General features: G+C 45.2%; 1 protein-coding gene across 1 annotated transcript in view; it reads right to left on the minus strand.

Moving 5' to 3' along the window:
• Positions 1-20,363, minus strand: part of CMTM8 (CKLF like MARVEL transmembrane domain containing 8) — a 38,783-nt gene extending 18,420 nt beyond the window's left edge. Inside the window, exons 1-2 of the mRNA XM_069958630.1 lie at positions 20,151-20,363; positions 19,779-19,924 (exon numbers count right to left, since the gene is read on the minus strand). Coding sequence (XP_069814731.1) covers positions 19,779-19,924; positions 20,151-20,340 — 336 coding nt within the window. The 5' untranslated portion in view covers positions 20,341-20,363. The remainder of the gene's footprint in view (positions 1-19,778; positions 19,925-20,150) is intronic.
• Between the last annotated feature and the right edge of the window lie 5,136 nt (positions 20,364-25,499).

The raw sequence follows: 25,499 nt of genomic DNA on the forward strand, positions 1-25,499 counted from the left end.
GGATGCCCTGTTAGTTACTCCCACCCCCATTAGACAGCATCCCCGATGTTGGCATCTGTCCTGTTAGTCTTCCCTCCTCTCCAGTAGGAATCCACCTAGCAGTTAGCACCTCCAGTATGTATTATCTCCCAATATAGTACAGACCCCACTGTAGGTAATCCCCCGGTTACCACCCCATATCAGATAGCAACCAAATATAAGGCATTTGTCCTGGTGGTTAGAGCCCCTCCCCATGTTAGGCACCTCCCTCCCTGTGCAATTAAGATTAGAAAATGTTCTTGTTGGACCAGAAAGTTATGTGAATAGGGGATAAGGTCTCTGTACTGTATTATGTCATTATTGTTGTAAACATACATTGGAACATACTTGATCTGTCTTTCTTTTTTATGTACTTTAAAGGAGGACTGGGACTGAGCCCACAGCACCTATAACATGCCACCAAAACCCCAACATGGGAAATCAGGGGGTGCAGCAGACCTGGTAGTACCGGGGAAAATAGAAAAAAAATTAAAGTCGCCATCAGCAGGGCCGGACTGGGACTTAAAAGCAGCCCTGGCACATAAACCCCTCCAGCCCACATAAGATAATTTATAACAGGTGATGTTTTCTCTTGACCGAGTGATTCTCTTTCCTCACTTTTGCAGCACATCCCTTTAATACACACACTGTTTTAGAGGCACATACTGTACCCCATGTATATCATACTGCCACACACTGCGCCCCCAGGACATGATAGCACCATACACTGTATCACCAGGACATAATACTACGACACACTTTATCACCAGGCCATAATACCACCACACACTGTATCACCAGGACATAATACTAGGACACACTGTATCACCAGGACATAATACCACCACACAGTGAATAACCAGGACATATTTCCATGACACACTATCACCAGGACATAATACTACGACACAGTGAATAACTAGGACAAAATACCACCACACTGTATCAACAGGACATAATCGTGCCCCACACGGTTCTCCCGGGCCTGCACTTTGAGCATAGTGACCTATAGTGTGAATAAAGGTGCTCAGCATCAGAACAACCTAAAAAGGGGAGGCCATACAGATTCCACAATCACCTCTCTTCAGCTTCTCTACACTCTTATTAAGATAACATCCCTCCATTTATCAAACAGTCGGCTGTAAAGAACATCTCTCTCAATATACAGTGCCAGGTATATAACCTCCCTCTGTTCAGCATATAGTCCCATGTAAATGTGTAGAAGCTAAATACTATCACTCACTCTATTCAGACCCAGATATACCCTGATATCTCTCCCTTCAGCATACAGTCCCATGTAAATGCCTCACTCCCCTCTGTTCAGCATACATTCCCATGTAAATGCCTCACTCCCCTCTCTTCAGCATACAGTCCCATGTAAATGCCTCACTCCCCTCTTCAGCATACAGTCCCATGTAAATGCCTCACTCCCCTCTCTTCAGCATACAGTCCCATGTAAATGCCTCACTCCCCTCTCTTCAGCATACAGTCCCAATACCCCAGCCACACACACACCATTCACCTTCCAGTACCCTGCTTGCACTTAGATGGTCACAGCCGAGGAATAACAAAGTTTATGCGGTCGGGAGGAGGAGGATGCAGCCAGGTTAGCACAGGAGAGACAGCAGCACTATAGCAGCTAACAGAACATGTGGGTGTGATGTGCTGCAGTGCTTCCTGCTCTCTGCAGACTGGTCCAGAGAGCTCCTGCTCACACTGTGGTGCTGTTAGTGTTACTGTGTAAGCAGGAGGACTGTGTGTGCTGCTGCACTGGACATTGTTAATTTACCACTGTGAATGTTGGGCACCACAGCAGTGCTGTCTTCTGGCCTCTGCTCACTGTCTGTCCTGGGTAGGTGGGCGTCGCTATACAGGGCTCAGAGAGGAAAGGGGTCAAGTGACTGAACCTTTCACTGCTGGGCCAAGTGCAGTGCTGCCCACCTGTTGTGCTGAGCACCCTGCACCCAGTCGGGTAAGTCATTGAACCCCTTCCTTGCTGGGCTGGGCACAGTGCACTCAGCACAGCAGGACTCTCAGGCTCAAAAGGGGTTAGGCCCCGTTCCCACTGAGCAAAGGTAGCGGAATTCCTTGACGGAATTGTCCGCCGCGGAATGCAGTTAGCCTCCCGCTCATAATGGGAGTCTAAGGGAGGCGCGGGCTCCTGCTCTGTACGCGCTGAAGAATGAACATGTTCATTCCGCTACCTTTGCTCAGTGAAACGGGGCCTTAATTAGAGATGCACCTTTCTAGTAAATTGATTAGCTTGAGTAAAGGCTCCACCTCCCCCATACTGCTTGGGCATGAGACGCTCCTCTTGTCTGGTAGGCGGAATAAAGAGCTGTTCCCCTTCCTCATTGGAGGCTGCCTGCTCCACTCGTGGGGCTGAAAACTGTCAGTGTGAAGTCAGTGCAGCCTCTGAAGTGTCAGAGTGCAGGGGACCTCAGCAGGGAAAGCTGCTCTGTGAGAGTGACGGATCACTGATAATCACAGTGTCTGGCAGCAGAAGGTCCCCTCAGTCCGGTGGCAGCCTTCAGTCTCTGATTATCAGCATGTCAGCGGGTGGCCGTGGCGCTGCCTGTTAGTTATGAGTCTGTGTGACTATCCGGTGACACCCTCAGTCAGACAGCGGCCCTCAGCCTACGATTAGCAGTGTTGTGGCAGGCGGCCACTGCACTGCCTGTTGCTTTTTAGTAACACAACATTTAGTTTTGCAGCCTGGGCGGTCAGGCAGTCAGGGCAGCCCACCGGGCATTTGCCAGGCCAGACAGGTTGTCAGTCCAGGCCTGGCCATCAGTACCGGTTAAAACCCAGACAAATAAGTTTAGCCCAGAGCTCCAACAAAGGGGCGGCTAAAGGGGCAAAGTATGCAGTGCTATATCATGAGGTTGAGGAGAAAGTAGTTGAAGAGGAAGATATAACCAACCCAACTTTGTGTCAGATATTGGAAGAAGTTCAAAAGTGTTATCATGGCCTCATCGAGGTCAAGGCACAGATGGGTGGTCTGCTATCAGACGTGTCACTATTAAGGGATGATCTAAATAAAATACGTAACAGACTGGGGGAAATGGAGAAAACCCTGCCACAATTACAAGTACAATTAAAAAAAAACCTCAAAACTTTAGACACCCTTGGGAAAAACCATGTAACATTGGAGAATAGATTGGGGTGGTTGGGGCGTCCGGTGCTGCCTCAGGATAGTGGTAGTGAGAGACTTGCACCTAGGTGCGAGTTGGTATATTGGGGGGGAGGGGGGCTGGTTGGAATGGGGAGGGAAGTAGGGGAGGGTCTATGGGATGTTGTTAGAGGCGTTTAAAATCTTCTGTTGGAACGTGAGGGGCACAGCAGACAGGACCAAGAGGAAAGCTGTTTGACTTAATAGGGAATCACTTGCCCGCAATAGTGTGCCTATGCGAGACAAACACTACACAGGATACGGTGTCTAGACTTAGGAATAGGTGGGCCTCGCATGAGTTTTACGCTGGGGCATCCATTTATACATCCGGGGTTTCAATCCTAGTTCACAAAAAAATCTAATTTAATCTTAAACAGGAAAAAAGAACCCTTGTGGAAGATATCTTTCTACATGCTGTGTTTTGTGAACTAGAAGTGATCCTGGCCGCTGTGTATATTACCCCACCTTTCTCACGAGAGGTACTCCTGAAGTTGATAGACTTTACCAAAAATAAGACTGGGGTCCCAGTATATATAGTAGGGGACTTTAATGCTGTCGTGGACCCGGAGTTGAACAGAAGGGGCAAGAGCGGCACGGCCTCCTCCCGTCCTCCCCCCCCCCCCCCCAGCTAATTTGGCTCGGGAGGTTGGGAGGCCATGTTTTAGCACAACATACCCGAGGGCGTATAGGATAGATTTAGCTTTTTGTGAGCAGTTTGGACTAGAAAGAATAAAGGGCACGTTTTATGAACCCATTTGTTGTTAATGTGGACTCTGGGAAAGTGGGGTACCCACAGATAAATTCTAATAGTTTTAAATTTAATGCGCATTGCCCAATACTAATAGATCAAGATAACAGCATAGGGGACAAGATTAAAGAATTCTGGGAGAGAAACCAAGGGACCGCTCACATACATATGGTGTGGGACTCTCTTAAGGAGTTTGTGAGGGGATTGCTCTTGGGAGAGGTGGCTCGCACCAAGAACAGGTTCCGAGCGGAAGAGGCTGAGATGGGAAAAAAAAAAAAAGTTATGGATTTAGGGCATGCACTTGGCCCGTCTCCCAACCCCATCGACCATGAAAACCTGAAAAAAGCTTAAGAACAATACTCAATTTCTTATGCAGAAGGCACAAAATAAACTATGGTTCCAAGGGCAAAAAGCCTTCGTAGAAGGATTACCCAGTAATATGTTGGCAGCAGTAATCAAAGCCCAGGAGGAGAAAAGAGAGGTGTTAGCTATTAGAGACAGCAAGGGTAGAATAATCAACAATAAACCTAGGAACCAAAAAAAAGATTCTATCTTTTTATGAAGAGTTATATAAATCTACTACCAGCTAATTCCCTGAGCAGATCGTCGCCGTCCTCAATACCCTCCCGTTCAAAAAATTATCGGAAGTAGAGAAGCAAGAATTAGAAACACCATTCTCCTTAGAGGAGATAAAGGTTATGCAATTTCTCCCCAATGGCTCAGCTGCAGGGTCGGACGGGATTCCCTTTGAATTTTATAAGAAATATCAGATAGTTTTACTACCAGTGTTGGTTATAATGATAAATGAATCCTGTCTCTGTGGTGTTATCCCCCTATCAATGAATGAGGCAACTATTATTATACTGCCAAAAAAGAACAAAGACCCCTTAGACTTGGGGTCTAATCGACCAATTTCGCTGCTTAATGCAGACTCAAAAACACTCTCCAAGTTATTAGCATAGAGAATAAAAATCAGCCCACAGCTTATTGGTCCTGATCAGAACGGGTTTGTGCCAGACAGGTCCATGTTTGAGAACCTGGACAGGGTGATGGCTAATGTACAGCCGAAAACAGAGACCCCCCCCCCCCCCTGCGCCATCCTCTCGATAGATGCCATAAAGGCTTTCGACAGGGTGGAGTGGGGGTTTCTCTAGGAGACCTTCCAGAGATTTAACTTCGGTCCCAATATCCTGAAATGTATCAAGATGCTCTATGCAGACCCTACAGCAAGTATGTCACTTAACGGATCGCTGTCTGACCAGTTCCCCCTATCACGTGGCACCAAACAAGGGTGCCCTCTCTCTCCATTATTGTTTACTTTCTACATAGAGCCTCTTGCTTACATGATTAAGAATAATCCGTGGATACAAGGTTGTCCGTAATCCTGAACAAGCTCTTCCTTATGTACTGAATACCTGTCAGAAATTTGGCTCTGTTTCAGGGTTCGAGATTAATTGGGCAAAATCCCTACTGATGGTATTACCAGGTACCCCCCAAGAGCCATTACAGGACTTGGGAATCCAGCTGGCAGGCACGACTATAGATTATTTAGGGGTAAAAATAACTAATAACATTTTATGAGTATAATCTAAAGCCACTCCTTTATAAAATTAAAAGTAGAAGTATGGGGCAGACTTCCGTTGTCCATGGCGGAGTGTGCTGCACTGATTAAGATGATCATTCAGCCTCACATCACCTACTTTCTAACGGCGGCCCGACTTGGATAACAAGGGTTTTTTAGGTCTGTAGAAAGCATACTTAATGGACTACTATGGAAGGGGAAGAGACCTAGAGCTAGGTATAGTACTTTTTCCATGCCCAAGACTAAAGGAGGTATTGCCCTGCCAGACTTTAGAAAGTATTTTTTTCTCATTAATCTGTATCAACTGGTTCGGAAAAAGGACTCTGTGGGGAGGGAGTGGATGTTAAGGGGTATACCACCAAGTCTTCATTAGAGTATTTGTTAGGGAAGGGTTGTTATTGCTACTGATATGTGTAATTATTTTTAATTTTTTTATGCTGAATTGGTTGTAAAATAAAAAGCTTTAAAATAAAAAAAAATAAAAAAAAGAAGATTAGAGAATGTTCTTGTTTAACCAGAGAGTTATGTGAATAGGGGATAAGGTCTCTGTACTGTATTATGTCATTATGGTTGTAAGCTTACATTGGAACATACTTGATCTGTCTTTCTTTTTAATGTACTTTAAATATTTATAAATAAAATTCCAATTAAAAGAGGGCTGTGAGGGCTGGGCACTGTGTGTGGCGCTGGTGGGTGGGGCCCACTCTAGCTTGGAGCCCACTGGAGTCTGATGGGCCCCTGTGCAGCCGAAACAAACCTCCATTATCATTTCCTCCTCAAAATATGTTTTCTACAACACATTGTCTTCCGTTGTGGTACTTCTATTTTAGAAATACTACCATACTTAGAAATTTTATTTAATACCCAGTGTTCCAGCCATGCAGTTTATTGCCTTTATAAAGTGAATGAGCGCACACACTGTGTATGCCTTGTTATACTCCTGAGGGCACATTCATAACAACGAGTTACAATTATAATAATCCCTGCACCTGGAAGGCCATTAACAAACAATAATTGCAACATATACAATAAACTAAGTACCTACCCAGGAGAACACTACAGGAATGCCCCATCAGTTTACCTCCAATATCTCTTGCAAAAGGGAATATTAACTAAAAAAAACCTAACAACAAAAAACCTAATTACTGGAAAACCATATTTCTACTTAGTTTCGGAAGCTTGTGATAAAATGGTTATTATAATTGTTATTACACTGCAATTATATTAACCCCTTAGGGAAGCAGCTATTTTGGGCCTTGAGGAATAAGCAATTTTTTTCGTTACTTAGAGGTATAACTTTAATTCTCTATCACTAAGGCACACCGTGAACAACCGGCCGTTCCGTGACCGGTCTCTGCCCGGATCATCGCGGCCGGTAGTTAAGTAGCGGTCGGATGATCTGTCCGGCTGCAGAGCTCTGATGCGGGCATCAGCGCGCGCCCGCATCAGAGCTTCCCCCTGCACACTATAAAGCTAGTGGCCGGAGCCGCTCGCTTCATATAGTGTGAACTGACAGGGTTTCCTACAGCCGCAATTCAGCTTGGCCGCAGAAAACTGACTTGTCAGTTTTTTGCGGCCCCGTACGGGATCCCGGCCGGAGCACATACGATGTGTATACGCTCCGGCCGGGATGCCATTGAAAGTAAGGCATTGTTCCACAGCGACCAAAGTACGGCCGTAGTGTGAACATAGCCTAAATCTGTATTAGGATTAGTTTTACTGTGGGGCAAATCGTATTTTTAACTTCCTTAGGGTGCCTTTATGCAGACAGATTTATCTGACAAATTTTTTAAGACAAAGCCAGGAACAGACTATAAAAAAAGGGCCATGACAAGGTGTGATGGCAAAAGGGGCACAATGGAATGGGGGGAAAACCCTCAGACACTCAGGAGTCCCCTAAAATGCCAATTTTTCCTGGGAAATCGACCAACAGCTTCCACACAGGCATGACAGGCAGATGCACTTGAAATCTAATCCTACAAAAATAAGGTTTCAAAATAAACTCCTATAAACTGAATATTTTGTTGAGAGTTTTTAACCAGCTAATCAATAATTATCTCTGGTGATCGTTCTCTAGTGAGCCATACTAATTTCTTGGCGCCACTGTGTACTGCACAGGAATTAACTAATGACATGCCTGTCTGAAAAATTAAGCAGTCAAATTGAGCAATTATTTGTGAGAGCAATACAAGCAGATTCATTATACTTTAGAGAACATACCTGTTTTTACACATAGTTATTAAATTGTGTTTCTAAATTCTGATGCAGAATTGCCCTTCTATTAACTTATCACATTACTGATCTCACACGCTTAATGGTATAAACAAAAATATAGCCAAAGTGCAAAATTGCTGATTTTTGGTCACATCAAATTCAGAAAATTTTGAATAAGAAGTGATCAAAAAGTTGCATATGTGCAAGCAGCCTACAAATAAAAAGTACAGATCATGGTGCACGAAATGACACCTCAAAATAGCCCCACGGACCAAAAATAAAAAAAGTGTTATAAGGATGAGAAAAGAGCTATTTTTAAACACATTTAGGTTTTTTTTTTAAACGCATAACAGCATTTTAACAGAATAAAAATTAAACCCTCGGTTTTGCAGCATATTTTATGGAAAAATGACATTGCAAACTATAATTGTTTTTACAAAAAAGTAAGGGCTCATACGGGTCTGTAGGTGAAAAATGCAAGTGCTATGGCCTTTCAAACACGAAGAGGAAAAAGCAAAAGAGCAAAAATGAAAATTGGCCTGGCCACTACAATCACTGCTGGTTGTAGTTGTGGCTGCAGTATAGGATTGCTCACAGTCAGTTTTAACAACAATCTAACCAGACCTATACACATTATTAAAGGGGTAGTGCGGCGCTCAGCAATTATTCACAGAATAACACACATTACAAAGTTATACAACCCAATCCCCCCACCCCCGCATGTGTACCCGAAGTGTGGTGCAATATACATACCCGACACGTGTCGACCCCCGTCTTCTGTCGATGCAATCTTTGGGAGGCCGGCCGACTCGCTGCAGCCGTCCCGCATGCCTGCCCCCTTCTGCAGCTTCATCAGCTGCTCAGCTGCGATTGGCTGAGCACAGTTATGCTCAGCCAATCGCGGCTGAGCAGCTGATGACTCTGCAGGGGGGGCCGGCAGGGGCAGGTCGGCCGGCCTCCCGAAGATGACGTCTTTGAAGAAGATGGCGGACAGCGTCGGTCGACAGGATCAGGTATGTATAGCGCACCACACTTCCGGGTACACGTGCGGGGGTGGGGGGACACGGGAAGGGGGCGATTCACAGACATAACATACATTACAAAGTTGTATAACTTTGTAATGTGTGTTATTCTGTGAATAATTGCTGAGCGCCGCACTACCCCTTTAAAGTGTAAATGTCACTTTCACTAAGTATCAATAGTCCAAGTGATTTTAAGAAACTCTGTAATAGGTTTTATTGGGCAAAAGAGTTTCCTTTTGTACTCAAAAAGCTGTTTTGCAGCCCCCCCCCCCCCCCCCCGACACACACACTTCAGAAGAAGCAGCTTTTCTGTGTCCATTATGGTCTATGGCAGGGACCAAGGGGGTGAGTGAGCACAGAGAGGAGAAAAGACAGCCCTACCTCACCAACTTTCCAGGGCAACATTGAGCTTTCCGACCTGTGAATGCAGCATTTTATGTGCCCAGTCTCCAAGCTGCACAGCTGCTTGTTTCCTCTCCCTGCTCACTCATCCCCATTTGGCCCCTCCCCCTCCATAGGTTACAGTGGACTCAGCAAATCAGTCTTTACTTTGCTCCTTTGTAATACTGACTATTTTGCCTGATAATGCACAGATAAGAAGTGAGGGGGGGGGGGGGGGGGGGGGGGGACTTTTTTTTACAATAAGAGGTATTTTTGCCTAATAAATCACACAGTTTCTTATAATCACTTGTAAAATTTTAAAATGACAGTTACACTTTAATTACTCCAATTATCCAAGTAACTATTCAATAATTCTAAAGCATCCTCCACTGTTTAGTGTTGAGGAGCTTTCCTTTTGACTCTTAAAGGGGCACTCCAGCATAACTATTTTTCTTTCAAATCAGTGTTGTCAGAAAGTTATACAAATTTGTAAATTAAAAAAAAACAATCTTTCAAGTACTTATCAGCTGCTGTATGTCCTGCAGGAAGTGGCATATTCTTTCCAGTCTGACAACGTTGCTCTCTGCTGCCACCTCTTTCTGTGACAGGAACTGACCAGAATAGTAGCTAATCCCCCCCCAAAAACCTCTACTGCTCTGGACAGGTCCTGACATGGACAGAGATGGCAGCAGAGAGCACAGTGTCAGACTGGAGATAGATTCCTTCCAGCAGCGCATCTGCATCGGAAGTGCGGTTGGAGCGCAGCGGCAGTTTTTTTTATAGCGCATCCCGACGCCTGCTAAACATTATAGTTACCCTTTAAAATTCTACTCTATGCAACCCCATTCCGTTTTTTTTCTTTATGTTATTCCTTGGTTTTGTTTCCTTTTCTCTCACACACTATAATTTTATATAATATTATGTATATATATATATATATATATATATATATATATATATATATATATATATATATTATTATATAAAATTATAGTGTGTGAGACCTGCCCTGTGCCAGCGTTATATGTGTGTGTGTGTGTATAATATATATATATATATATATATATATATATATATATATATACATATATACACACACACACACACATATAACGCTGGCACAGGGCAGGACTTAGTCATGTAGCACAAAAAACGCCGACACACACGCTATCCTCTCCTTGTCGGAGCTTACAAACAAGTTCCCACATATAACCATAGCGGCAGAGACTCGCCCCATAGAATGGCCCCCGCATGTTAAAAAAAAGCTATAATGCACCCCCCCCCCCACTATGCGAGGTCACACCTCCTTCTACAAATTTATACACGCTCCCTTAGGCCATGCTTAGTCCCCCGCCACTCTGAACAAATGGTCACACGATATACCGGAGTTAACAGCTTCTGCCCTTCTTAAAGCACACGTTAGGGGCATCAGGTATCTACCTTCCAGCCGGTACCTGGAACTGCAACTACTCCACAGATCTTATTTGTCGCCTCTCAGGCGACACAAAATGGGCATTTACCAATCAGACAACTGCTTTAGATGTGAAGATGGAGGGGCGGGCATATATCACTGCTTGTGGGATTGCCAAGTGATCCGCTCTTTCTGGAGCAGAGTCCACTCATTTGCCACTACACACAAATTGTTTTTGGAGAAACTTTCATTCATCATAAAAAGGGATTGGGTGGAGGCCTCGCAGAGGAAGGAATCCCATGTGGAACGCTTCTTTGATTGTTGGGAGAGCTATATTGCTCTGCTACCCTTGCCGATACAATGCTCCATTAAAGAATGCTTCTGTCTAACTACATGGTATCAGAAGAGGTTGTTGGCGGAAGACCCTCCTATTGACCTGGGGTGACCCGGAGTGTCCCACGCACCTACTCTGGAGTTCGGAAGTGGACTCCCTGCGAGAGCTTCAGTTGTTTTGTTTGTTAGGTTTGTGTATATGTTTTAAATGCACACCTTGTTTTTTTCTTTTCATTTACTTGGGTAATGGCAGGTAATTTCCATGTTCTAGATGACAGCTAATATGTCAACCATATTTCTCTTACCTGCATGCATCCAATACGAACCTTGTTCGACTGTTAAGTGTTTATATGCTTTTATAAAACTAATAAAAACATTTAAATATATATACACACACCATATATATATTACACACAAGGAAGAAAAACCACAACAGCAGCATATTTCTGATATGTTTACCTTTGCCAAGGTAACTTGGAAGCCACAACTAGAAGCCTCATATTACGGAGACTGGTGTCATTTCTATAAGGCGATGACAAGAAGTTTTAGAAATGTAACTAGAGCCAAATACAGAGCTATTGAGTAAAGCTGTGATATCATCACTGGGCACGTGAACAAGAATGCTTTCAGAAAACAAGGAATACACATAAATTCCATGTTATCTTATATATATACAAAATGAACTGCTCTCAAAACTGTAGCTGACCATGTGGTGCACTGATCAATAAATGGTGGCTTTTCATGCGGTGGTGAAAGGCAGGAACATGGCGAAAACCCTTCAGATTAATAAACAGTAAGGCCTTGATAGAACTGGGTTTGCTTTTATCATTTAATGGCAGAGAGCCGTGCCCGGCAGCTGTAAGGTATAGGCTTTGTCCGGCAGCTGTAAGGCACCAGTGCCAACGCTCCTTCAGGAAGGTGATTGGGTCTCTAAGTGGCAATTTGCATTTTTCTGCTAACAAAAACTATCACTAAAACATAATTCATTAGTCACAAATTTAGACAAGTTTACAGTTGGAAGTTACCAATCATTTAACTATGTTGCCAAATCTTGAATCGTTATGTGGACCCAGAACTCCGATCAGCTAATGGCCAAACACTGAAAACCACAGGTAGAATAGCACTAGTCCAGTCGATGGTAATTTTGTGTTCAAGTTACAGTTAAAGGGGAACTCCAGGTAGAGGTTAAAAAAAAAAAAAAGAAACTTCTGCAGAAGCATATAGCATTAATTACCTATCTATCCCAGAATGCAATACTACAGGTTCCAGAATGCAATGTTTTCCCTCAGCTGTTCATCACAGTCCTCCACCCTGCCTTATCCCCGCCTAAATCTGTTGCAGAACATCTAGACTGTGTTCACACATTGCAGTTTCATTGTGTTACTGAATTATTTGCAGTACTTTATAATTTCATTGTGGTCCCACCCACACAGCACAGTTACTACCTGTAACACCACACAGCACACTGTATTCTCTACCTGTAACACCACACAGCACACTGTATTCTCTACCTGTAACACTCATATTAAAAGAACTTTTTGAATTTTTTTTTCTTTTCATCTCCACGCATATATTATGATCAAGCATCTTTTCTCTTTAAAGTTGAGACACACAATAACATGGGATATACTGTTTATGCCTAGTTTTTTGTCCAGGTGGAATTGGTAGTGCAGGCTCTGATCCTCTCTGCCGTTTAGCATCATTTACTTGTGTTACTGCATCATTTTTGTAAATACGCTGCAGTACTGTGTAAACACAGTCCTAATTTCACTGCAGACTTTTGCACAGTGAAATCAGTGCAGCAGCTGTTTCTGGCTGGTCAGAGATGGCAGATCACTCAGGGGATTGGGGGAACCAGCCAAGCCTCCTGGGATATCACGCCCTGCCCCCTGTCTGCATCATCAGCCTGATCTCAGCAAACACACACAATGCGAGACAGGCATGGAAGATTTGTCTCCTAAGGTGGGAGAGCAGTGGGAGCAGGAGACAATGTGGATTGGCACAGAGGCCATTTTTCTTCACTTCCTGGATTTCTATCAGCTACCAGTGTGGCAGAACCGCACAGATATGGGTAATACATTATATAGACACATATATAACTTTTAATAGAAAACAAGTTTTCCTTATGTGGAGTTTCCCTTTAAGGCCATGTTCAAAGCCAGAATCCTGCTCCACACTGATGAGGGGCAACACCCTAAAACAGCTGTCTTGGATGGATACCTGGCCTTGGTTTTTCCCTTGTCATTACATTGACTAAGGGTCCATTTACACAGAAAGATTATCTGACAGATTATCTGCCAAAGATTTGAAGCCAAAGCCAGGAATGGATTTAAAAAGAGGAAAAAGGAAGAATTGTCCTAAAAACAACTTTTAAACTGGCAACCCAGTGCCCTACGGGAATGGCCTAGATTGTGTATGCATTAGCCTGTCTCTGTCCCTCCTCCCCACCCTCCTCATCATTAGGAATGCTCCAGGCAGATTGTCTCCTATTCATCCGCTGTGTGAGTCTGGCACATAGGCTGGATCGTTAAGACACCTGTGCAAATGTTCACCATGGAGAAAATGTTCCAGTGGCATTCCTAATGATGAAGAGGGTGGGGAGGAGGGAATGAGGGGTGGTGCAAGATTAGGGCACAGATATTCTAAGCCACGCCGGTAGGGCACGGGGCTGTAAGTTTAAAAGTTTTTTTTAGGACAATAACTGCATCACCTGCCAAATGGACTGCAGGACAGATCTTTGATTAAAAGCAGCTATCCGAAGGTACAAGCGGTTTGTGGGGGGGGGGGGGGGGGGGGGGGTCAGATTGTGGGTACAGAGTTGCTTTAAAGTGACACTGTCACCCCCTTTTTGCATTCTGACATCTCTACAGAGGTGTAAAGGGTAAATTTAGCGTTTTTCATACCTTATTTCATATCATACGTCATGGTGTTTGTTCAAGTAAAAAGTGTCCTTTTATCAACTGCAGATTGTATTAAGTGGGCGTGGCCTCACGGCATCAGTGCCACTTAGCCCCGCCCACAACTGCACTGTTGGCCCCGCCCCCTTGACATCCATTGGTTGGCCGATGTAAAGGGGGTGGTGTCTAGACCTTTCGGCGAGCCTGTTCCAATGGCAGTCGAGGGGGCGTGGCTAACGGTGCCACTTAACACAATCTGCAGTTGACTTTTTACTTGAACAAGCACCATGACCATGATATAAAATAAGGTATGAAAAACGCTAAATTTACCCTTTACACCTGTGTAGAGATGTCAGAATGCACAAAGGGGGTGACAGTGTTACTTTAAAGGACAACTCTGGCGTCAGAAAAAAAAAAAAAAAAAAAGGGAAACACAAACAGACACAGACTCACTCACAGAGGCACAGTGTGGCCAAAAGTCCCAGAAACATCATGCAGCTATTGCGAAGAAATGGGGGTGTCACTTTGGGGACATTTGGATCACAAAAGTGAAAACATAGTCTGAGAACAGGATACGACACCCCTGCCAGTCAGCTGTTTGGCACTGTTGTGGGGCCCACACTACAAAGTGAATAGGGCCAGAAGCAGCTGGCTCCCTTTACTCCATAGTGGCCAGGCCTGGTTACTCAGCTCCTGCCAGTCAGCAAATGACAGCCTCCCCTCAGGATAAACCATCAGTAGTATTTGCATAGAAAACCCCCTTTAATATATACTATTGAGTTAAGAAACATTTTTACCGAAAAGCGTGGGTGTAAGTTCACAGCTACTGTCTAATGCAAGTGATAAATTTAGGTAAAAAAACAGCCATTTCATTTAAGTGACACATACCTGTCACTACTGTGTTTAGTTCTCAGAGAAAATAAGTGCCAGATTCTTTTTAAGTTTTATTTTGTCAACAATAGGCCGACGTTTCTGAGTAGCTGGCGGCTCATGTACTGTGTGTGCTGGTAACCTTGCTAGTCACAAGACAGGCAGGCATGTCAATCAGAGAACACGTCAGTCTAACAGTATTACACATATGTGTTACCACCTCCCGTCAGTTTGTGTAGACAGCAACAAGCAAGGAAGGAATGGTATTAGTAGATTGGGCAAATGCAACATAGCAGCAAGTTGTCGGCACAACAGTGGATGGAGGAAATATCAGTTATGTGATTGACACACAGGAGAAAAACACAATAGAAGCTAAATGAACAATCTAGTAGATCCACATAATGCCGCACACTGTGCACAGCTACACACAAGCACCATGCTACATAGAAAAAGAGTCCCTTAAATTCCATTACCATAAATACTGTGCCCCTGACATTAAAGGGGTAGTGCGGCGCTAAGAAATTATTCACAAAATAGCACATATTACAAAGTTATACAACTTTGTAATGTATGTTATGTCTGTGAATCGCCCCCTTTCCCGTGTTCCCCGCCCCCCGCCCGTGGAAGTGTGGTGCATTATACATACCTGTCACGTGCCGACCCCCGTCTCCGATCTTCTGTCAATGACGTCATCTTCGGACGGACGGCCGAACAGCTCCTACTGTCCCTAGTGCGGGCCGCCCTCTGCAGCGTCATCAGCTGTAGTGCTGGCCGCCCTCTGCAGCGTCATTAGCTTAACTGTGCTAAGCCAATCGCAGCTGAGCATCTGGTGACGCTGCAGAGGGCGGCCGGCACTAGGGACAGTCGGAGCTGTTCGGCCGAAGATTATGTCTTGGCACAAGATGGCGGACAGGCGCGACACGGATCAGGTATGTATAATGCACCACACTTCCGGGTACACGGGTGGGGGTGGTGGGACACGGGGAAGGGGGCGATTCACAGACATAACATACATTACAAAGTTGTATAACTTTGTAATGTGTGTTATTCTGTGAATAATTGTTTACCGCCGCACTACCCCTTTAATTCAAATACATATTATGCGCTTTTAAAGAGATTCTGTACCCACAATCTGACCCCCCATACCTCTAGTACCTTCGGATAGCTGCTTTTACTCCAAGATCTGTCCTGGGGTCTGTTTGGCAGTTGATGCAGTTATTGTCCTAAAAAACAACTTTTAAACTTGCAGCTCCAAACTGAGTGTGTATGCCTTATGGTACTTTTACACGGAGCGATAATTCGCCCGATTAACGATTTCATGAACAATGTGTTTTTCATAACGATCAGCGTTTAGACGTAACGATATATTGTACGGAAAAATCGTTTTGTGATCGCTTAAGCCTATCTCACACATAGGTTAAATCGGTGAAAGACTGTTTACACAGAGTGATCAGCAATTTTTTTGCAAACGACCAATGACGATTTGAGAACATGTTGAAAGATCAAAATGAACGATTTCTCACTCGTCGCTTGATCATTCGCTGTGTTTACACGGAACTATTATCCCTCAAATGCGATCGTTATCGTGCAAATTCGAACGATAATCGTTCCGTGTAAAACCACCATTAGGCTGGCACAACCTCTCTGTCCCTCCTCCCCACCCTTTTCATTAGGAATGCCCCAGGCAGATTGTCTCCTATTCCCCACCTGTGTCAGCACAGCACACGGGCTGGATCATTAAGGCACCTGTGCAGTGTTCACTGCAGAGGAATAGGAAATATCCTGCCAGTGGCTTTCCTAATGATGAAGAGGATGGGGAGGAGGGACGGAGGGGTGGTGCAAGGTTAGGGCACTGATACGCTAGGCCACGGCCATTTGACACAGGGCTGCAAGTTTAAAAGTTGTTTTTTAGGACAATGACTGCATCACCTGCCGAACGGACCCCAGGACAGATCTTGGAGTAAAAGCAGCTAACCAAAGGTACAAGTGGTTTGGGGGGGGGGGACAGATTTTGGGTACAGAGTCTCTTTAAAATACATTATAATACATACTGCACCCGCTGAAACTCATAATACACACCATACCCCCTGAAATTTATAATACATATGGTACTCCCAGATTGAACTACAATAAACATGATGCCCGATTAGTTTAATAGACTGTGCTGACCGGGGTGGTTAGAGGAATTTGGTGCATATATTATATCTTCACGTTACTCATGTTGTACTATTGATCAGTGCAAAGTTTGTTGAAATGGAAGTGCCTGTTTAAAGTGAGAAGCAGCCTTGAGTGACTCGATTCCAACCTCACCCCCTCTCTACCCCTGTTTCGGGGGTAATGGGTTTTACTATTAGGTTGACTATCTGAATTTTATTCCTTTGAATAGTGTTATGTGGGCATGACCTTTATAAAAGGGTGTGATCAGTGGCGTAGCAATAGGGGTCATAGTTGCAACCAGGCCTGTATGCTTATGGGTACCCACTGGCCCTTCTCGCCTAATGCTGTTAGGGAATGTGCACACTGAGAAATCCAGGCAGATCACCCACCGCTGATTTCGCAGATCGTCCCCGCTCGCAGCCGCATGCATCTCCGCCTGTGCCATAGACTCCGTTCTATGGTCAGGCAGATTCCCCCATCCACCCAAAGAATGAATGGGTTCATCCTTCGGGCAGATGGCGGAATCTGCCTGTGCATAGAATGGAGTCTATGGCACAGGTGGAGATGCGTGCGGACTGGAGTGGGGGCGATCCGCACCTATGCCGTAGTGTGAACCCACCCTCACTCTGCAGCGCTCCTAAATGAGCCGTGAAAAGGACAGTGGGTTCAAGGAACTGCTGTGAGCCAGAATGAAGGCTGCTCTTCAATTGTATACTCGCATCGCTGATACAACTAAACAGTCAAGTCCTGGCAGGAGGAGGGGAGTCCTCTGCTCCCTGTCCTGCTGCTTAGCACTTTCTGTGTGATGCAGAGCAGTAAATTAGATCCGCGTGGCGGGTGATATGCCGGGATTCTGTAGCGCGCACAAACTCTTAGGCCCCGTTCCCACTGAGCAAAGGTAGAAGAATTCCGCTACCTTTGCTCAGTGGGAACGGGGCCTTACACAGACCTGACCGGAAGAGGTCAGAGCAGGATCCAGCACAGGTGGGTAGGGGGCAGAGTAATATAAGTTGCTTTCCATAACCTGTGGCTCTCCAGGTTGACGAACAACAATCCTATCATGCCCTGCTAACGGTGCATGATGGGAGTTGCAGTTTTGAAACCTGTGGCTCTCCAAGATGTAGAACTACAACTCCCATCATGTCCTACTGACATCTCATGATGGGGGTTGTAGATTAGCAACAGCTGAAAAGCAACAGATAAACAACGCGTCAAGTACAGTGGCAAGGTACATTAGAGGGGACAATGCTATAGACCATTTAGGCGTGGTTGTGCAGTACATTAGGAGAAAGTAGCATTGTTCATTAGGACACTGTGGCTCAACAGTGGGGTAGTGGCATCATTAAATTACTTATGGGGGTAGAGTGGCACAATGAAGTCATGTCGGGGGCATAGTGGCACAATTATTTTCTTCAGTACACTATACTCACCTGTTTTATCCCAGTCATGTCCAGCGCTCCCACTCTGGTCCTCCATGCCACCTTTGTTTAGTTCCCTGCAGATCACTTGCTTCATGGGTCTTGTGCCATCTACTACTGAGGCCAGTGATTGACTACAGTGTATACGGGCCCATCATGTCTGCAGGGAAGCGAACAAAGGTGGTGGGGAGGAATTAACGGAACACAGCAGAGATAAAACAGGTGAGTATACCGTATTTTTCTAACAGTAACTTACTGTATTTTCTGTTTATATAATTCAGACAATCCCTTTAAGGGGTCATGGTGGCCTAATTATTCAGATCAGGGATAACATGTGCGGCATTCTGTGACAATAGTAGGAGAGAGTATAGAGAGGATCCAAAGACCACTGAGCAGCAAACTATGCATAGATGACATGTGACCGGAAGTAGTCTTCATGGAAGCCGGGGTCAGATGGAGAAGAAAGTGAAGACAAACAACACAGATCAGAGAAGACGTCATCTGTGAGTAACTGGATCTAACCATTTATTCCGGCTCTGACTGCTTGTGATTGGGGGGGATCCTCCAAGCTGAAGTTTTGCACCAAGACCCAAAGACACAGGCCTGGGTGTGACCAAGGGGGCATAGATCATGCTCACATCCCCCTAAGCTTAGCATTTACAGCCCTTTTAGGATGTTGAGATAGTAAAACTAAAAAGTTTTTTTTATTATTATTATAATAACCACAGGACCTCTTTAAAAGGGGAGTATGGCATTCAGAAGTTTTTACATACATAATTACATAGAATTTGAAAGGCCGCAAAACCCCTTTTCTTAAAGGTAACCTGTTGCCTACTATGAGTGATATGGGGGGCATAAACTCTAAAAGCATGGTCTTGGTGGCATCTAAATTTTGGTTCTTTGCCCAGATAAATTGAAAAAGTTGTCAAGCTTATGCAGCACAAACATTTGTCAGCAGTTACTGGGTTAAATTACAAACTTTATAACTTAGTTCACTGAAAAACAAAAAACACACACAAAAAAAAAAAGTTGCAGAAAACCATGACAAAAATATTCATTGTTGTTGCACACCATGTGGATGAAAGAGCGTGATCACTTAAGTGGAATTAGTCATCACACACCTATATATATTTCTATTGTGAAAACTGCACTAAAATTAGATGTTAGCAATCCCCACTCACATTTCCTTCGCTGCTATCCAATTACTTGGATGTAAAACCACAACAAAAATGACAACGACAGAAAAAGTCACAAATCTAAGTAAATAGACTACGAAAAAAGAAAGGTGTTAAAGTAGCAATGAGAACGTCCGTATGTGAAGTGCTACAGATCAGGAGTCAAAAGACTCAACCAGTGACTGCCATAAGTTCTAGTCAAGGAAAAACAACCCCCCACAAAGAACACAGCAACAAAGTACAGATATGCTGAAATACCTACATGGAAACCGAGAACTGTGCATACAAATACAACAAAGTATATATATAACAATAATAAAATATATGTATATTCTCTAATTGCTCTGGCTTGGCTTTAGGCACACAGGTGGCATACTCACTATCTCTGCCAGCAGCAGCACTCCAGATGGGCTCCGCAGGAAAGTGCTGTCATAGCAGAGGTTGGCACTGCCGGAGAACGCCTCACTATAGGAGCTGCTGGTGGTGGTCACAGTGTTGGACCTGGGTCTTTCCTCTTCCATGTCTCCTACAGAAATCCAAGCAGAGTGATTAGAGTTCCTCTCATGTCCCCTTCTTCTCCTCCTCCTCCCTGACCTTGGGCACAGGCTGCACAATAAGGACTATAGAGCTTCCTGCCCGGGATAGTTGTGCCCGGAGCTGAGCACACAATGGAGCAGTGAGGCAGCCGGCCTCCTCCTCCTTCCCTCACCAGGGGCGGACCCCAGGGACACTACCTCACCAGGTGGATGTACCTGCCCGCTCCTGCTCGTACATCTCCTCATCTTCAAACCTAAAGTTGTTAGGAGCAATGAAAGGAGAGCGGGTGATGATCAGCTCGGTTCCCCAGCAGGCTGCGGGCGGGTGATGCCACTTGTCGTACATAGCAGGTGGGCACTGGGCGCCCCGGCCCCTCTGGGCTCGCTGGGGCTTCCCTCCCTCCATGACACCCGGGCAGCAGCCGCCATGCAAACCCTGGAGGCTGGAGCTGAGCCGAGATTTGTAAGGGCGGGTGGAACGGAAAACCGGGATCTGCCCGCTGGACCTGATCCGGGACTCACAGACTCTGATCCTGCATTACCAGATCCCGATCCCTCACCACCAGCTGCTGATCCCAGACCACAAGCCTCTGATCTTACACCACCAGCCTCTGATCCCACATCACCAGCCTCTGATCTTACACCACCAGCCTCTGATCCCACACCACCAGCCTCTGATCCCTCACCACCAGCCTCTGATCCCACATCACCAGCCTCTGATCCCACACCACCAGCCTCTGATCCCAGACCACAAGCCTCTGATCTTACACCACCAGCCTCTGATCCCTCACCACCAGCCTCTGATCCCACACCACCAGCCTCTGATCCCACATCACCAGCCTCTGATCCCTCACCACAAGCCTCTGATCTTACACCACCAGCCTCTGATCCCACATCACCAGCCTCTGATCCCACACCACCAGCCTCTGATCCCTCACCACCAGCTGCTGATCCCACACCACCAGCCTCTGATCCCACATCACCAGCCTCTGATCCCACACCACCAGCCTCTGATCCCTCACCACCAGCCTCTGATCCCACATCACCAGCCTCTGATCTTACACCACCAGCCTCTGATCCCACATCACCAGCCTCTGATCCCACATCACCAGCCTCTGATCCCTCACCACAAGCCTCTGATCTTACACCACCAGCCTCTGATCCCACATCACCAGCCTCTGATCCCACACCACCAGCCTCTGATCCCTCACCACCAGCTGCTGATCCCACACCACCAGCCTCTGATCCCACATCACCAGCCTCTGATCCCACACCACCAGCCTCTGATCCCTCACCACCAGCCTCTGATCCCACATCACCAGCCTCTGATCTTACACCACCAGCCTCTGATCCCTCACCACAAGCCTCTGATCCCACATCACCAGCCTCTGATCCCTCACCACCAGCCTCTGATCCCACATCACCAGCCTCTGATCCCTCACCACCAGCCTCTGATCCCACACCACCAGCCTCTGATCCCTCACCACCAGCCTCTGATCCCTCACCACCAGCCTCTGATCCCTCACCACCAGCCTCTGATCCCACACCACCAGCCTCTGATCCCTAACCACCAGCCTCTGATCCCTCACCACCAGCCTCTGATCCCAGACCAGAAGCCTCTGATCCCAGACCAGAAGCCTCTGATCCCAGACCACAAGCCTCTGATCCCTCACCACCAGCCACTGATCCCAGACCACAAGCCTCTGATGCCAGACCACCAGCCTCTTATTCTAAACCACAAAGCCTCTGATCTAAGGGCCCTATTACACGGGCCGATTATCGTGCAAAAAATCGATATATCGTTCGAATTTAAATGATAATTGTTCTGAGTAATTGCAGGCAACGATCGAAAAATCATTCATATGGTTGATTTAGATGTGAACCTAAAATTATTGTTAATCGTTTGCTGTAATTCCACATTTGTTCGCTCAAGCTCAGCATTTTTTCACTAATCGTTCAGTGTAATTGCACATTGTCCATTGTTTTGCTGGGATTAGATGGAGTAAACAATCATAATAATGATCGTATCTAGCGATTATTGTTCTGTGTAATATGGTGAACGATTTCAGGTTAACGATAAACAATCTTGTTTGCGATTGTTTATCGTTAGTCATAAATCGTTATAAATCGCTCAGTGTAATAGGACTAGGGATGGTCCGAACCTGCCGAACGCTCGGCAGCAGATTCCCGCTGTCTGCCCGCTCCGTGGAGCGAGCGGATACAGCGGGAGAAACGCCTGGAAAACTGGGATACAGCCTATGGCTATGGCTGTATCCCAGTTTTCCAGGCGGTCCTCTCACTGGATCCGCCCGCTCCAAGGAGCGGGCAGACAGCGGGAATCTTTGCCGAGGGTTCGGGTTCGTACGAACCCGAACCGAACTCGGTTCGGACCATGCCTAAATAGGACCCTTACACTTCCAGCCTCTGATCCCCCACTAGTAGCCTCTTACAATTCCTTCTAGTTACATAAACCAAGGGGCATTTGGAACTACTTTTTTAATGTTTGTGTCCACACAACTTATAAATAGTTCTGCAACTATTTTGCAGTATATTCGTTTATAGATCATTTAAAGTAACTGTACCACCAGGCCCAGGCTGAAGCACTGGAGGCGGGCCGACCCACCCCCAGTGGGAAGAAACTCCAGCCCCTCCATGACGTGACTCCATTAGAATCAATGAAAGCCTATCATAGAGGGGCTAGGGTTTCCTCCCACTAAGGGTGGGTCGGCCCCCCTCCAGTGCTTCAGCCTGGGCCTGGTGGTACAGTCACTTTAAGCTGTGGCTACAAGGAGCTTTGGCTGTGCGACTACATGGAGGACATCCCCCGAAAATAAGACCTAGTGCAACGTTTCCCAATCTTAGAAATGTAAGGCCTCCCCTGAAATAAGACCTAGTGTCAGTTATTTCTGTAGCCCCCCCCCCCCACGCCATACTTTAGGTCTTACAAGACTGGAGCCTATGGGACAGGCGGAACTTCAAGCAAGGGTGCATGGCGGAATCCACTTGAAGTTCTCCGCTTGGTATCCGTAGTGTGCACATACCCTTAAGGAAATTATTTATAAAATGAGCAACAATGCATACGTTTCTATTGCTGGATGCAAAAATGGGATCTGCAGCAATTTTGCATCCAACAAAAAAAAGAAATGTATGCAAAGGTACACCATACATTTCTCCATAGAATGCAATGGCTCTGTTAACGTATGTGTTTTCATCCATGTTTTTATTAATGAGAAAAACATGTGCGTTCAATGGATACCTATTGGTTTCTATGGGTCTGTGCTGCAAATAAGCACTGTACAATGGTTTGGGGCCATAGAATTCAATAGGTCTACATTCTGTCCGCATTTGTAGACCTATAAATGGGGACAGAATAAATTGATGTCTAAAAGGGGCCTTACTGATGGTTACTGGAGCTGTAACCAGTTTTATTGGAAAGCAGTATAGTTCCATAATGGCTGAAGCAAGCATTTACCACATAGATCTATAAGGACATCTTCAATTAGGTGATATGGTCTCCATCTATCCATCTGAAAATGGGACAGACATTTGCTGTAAGGTATCCGCAATAAACAGTCAGGTACAGATGTGAGATGTCAATAATGTATCATTAAGTATTGCTCATGTGTATTTTTGCATCCGTCTTTTTATATCATTGATCAATATTTTCTCAGGTTTGCACTTTACATACATTAAAAGAAAACATTTAAAGCCATTATCTAATATAACAATGTTATAGTATCCCTGCCTTTAACTGCATGAGCGCTCCAATACTACCATGGAGATGCACAGGGAATTCCAAAATCCCGGATTACGCCCTATTATTTATTTATATGATTCATTCATATAGACTACAGTTTACAAGAACATGAGCCTGACCTGCCTGTAGGCAAAGTGCAGGAAATTAAATCCCTATAGGTTATTGTCAGAATACTCAAATGGTTAAAGGAAGCAATAATAGGCATATTAGGGAATTACTGTTCATTTCGATTTCTATATGCATACAGGGAAAGAGCTGTCACACAGGCCTGGGGACTCCGCCAATGACTCAGAGCCCTGTTCCCGGCTAAAGATACAACTAGATTACTCTCAAACAGCACAAACTGTACAGAGGGAATCATAGATTGTTGTGATAGGGAAGCCTGCCATTGTGTTATGCTGCCTGTGGTTCAGGCAGCATGACACTAGTAACAGTTTACCTCTAAATGGATCTGTAAATTATCAACTAGTGTTAAAAGGTGTATGCATACATAATAATATTTGGGTGATCTCCTGTGTGTCCCCACATTTTAAGGCCATGTTCACACATCATCGGAACACTGGCTGTTGTTTGTCCCGGCCGGGTCAAACAACGGCTGATGTCTGAGATGTTCACATCAGTTTATTCTAATTGGAATGCAGGAACATTCGGTTGTGCCCATGCTCCAATTTGCCGTGAGCCTTTCTTTACACTGTGAGCACAGGCTATCTTGTACGGCCACTGTTCACTGAATAACGGCCGCACTAAATAGACCTGTCAATTATTTTGTACGGCTGTAGTGTATACAGGGTGTATACACTACAGCCATGGTTCCATAGACTGCTATTCAATAAAAAACAACGGCCATTTTTGCACTGCAAAATACAATGTGTGAACATGGCCTAAGACTGCATTTTATAGGAGTGTTCCACAATGGAAATCTGCACCTACAAACATGCATTACACTCGTGGATTACTGCTGTGGATTACAAGGAATCATTTTTCTTTGTTTAAATAAGTTCCATGCCCAGATATTATTGACTGGTTAACACTCCACCCATAGCACATGTAGCAGAGTACAGTAACATTGAGCACGATGAGTCACTACACTGTACAATGTTTGTCTCTATGAATTCCAATCTGAACATTAAAATAATTTACTAAAGGAAAACAATGAATGGACTTTGGACTCTGTGGCACTGGGTAAGCAGAAGACCCACGTCAGTATCATTGGCAGGAAATGCAGCTTCACAGTCACTGGGTTATATGTGTCCATGCTGAATAAAGGCGATCTAAAGCAGGTGTGTCAGACAGGCAGCCCTCAAGCTGTTGCAGAACTACAATTCCCATCATGCCTGGACAGCCAAAGCTTTGGCCTTAGCTATTCAGACATGATGGGATTTATAGTTGTGAAACACCTGTAGGGCTACAGTTTGACACCCGCGATCTAATGTGGTATGTGAGACAGTGTTATGTGAGACAGTCACACCACTTATATAGTAACTTGAGAGGCATAGGGGGTAATCCAGGCTTAGGGTAGGTTCACACTACGGAACCCGAGATGAGAATTTCCGACGTCCGTAGCTCGGACCCCTTTAAAATCAATGGGGTTTGTGAAGCTCCACTAGTGTCCATTGGTGCAGAAGTTTGTATGGCTCAGTTTTGCAGCCAAACGGATTGTGTAATGGAGGCTCTGATTAGTGTGGACTTGACCTTAGAAAAATATGGCAGCTTTCTTTCAAAAACTCTGGTCCCCAGTTTGGGTGTGTTTTTTTCTGAAGCTAAATTTTAATACCACACACAACCTGGGGACAAGTTTTTGTAACAAA

Source organism: Dendropsophus ebraccatus, chromosome 2 (genome assembly GCF_027789765.1).
Source record: "Dendropsophus ebraccatus isolate aDenEbr1 chromosome 2, aDenEbr1.pat, whole genome shotgun sequence".
Taxonomy (NCBI): domain Eukaryota; kingdom Metazoa; phylum Chordata; class Amphibia; order Anura; family Hylidae; genus Dendropsophus; species Dendropsophus ebraccatus.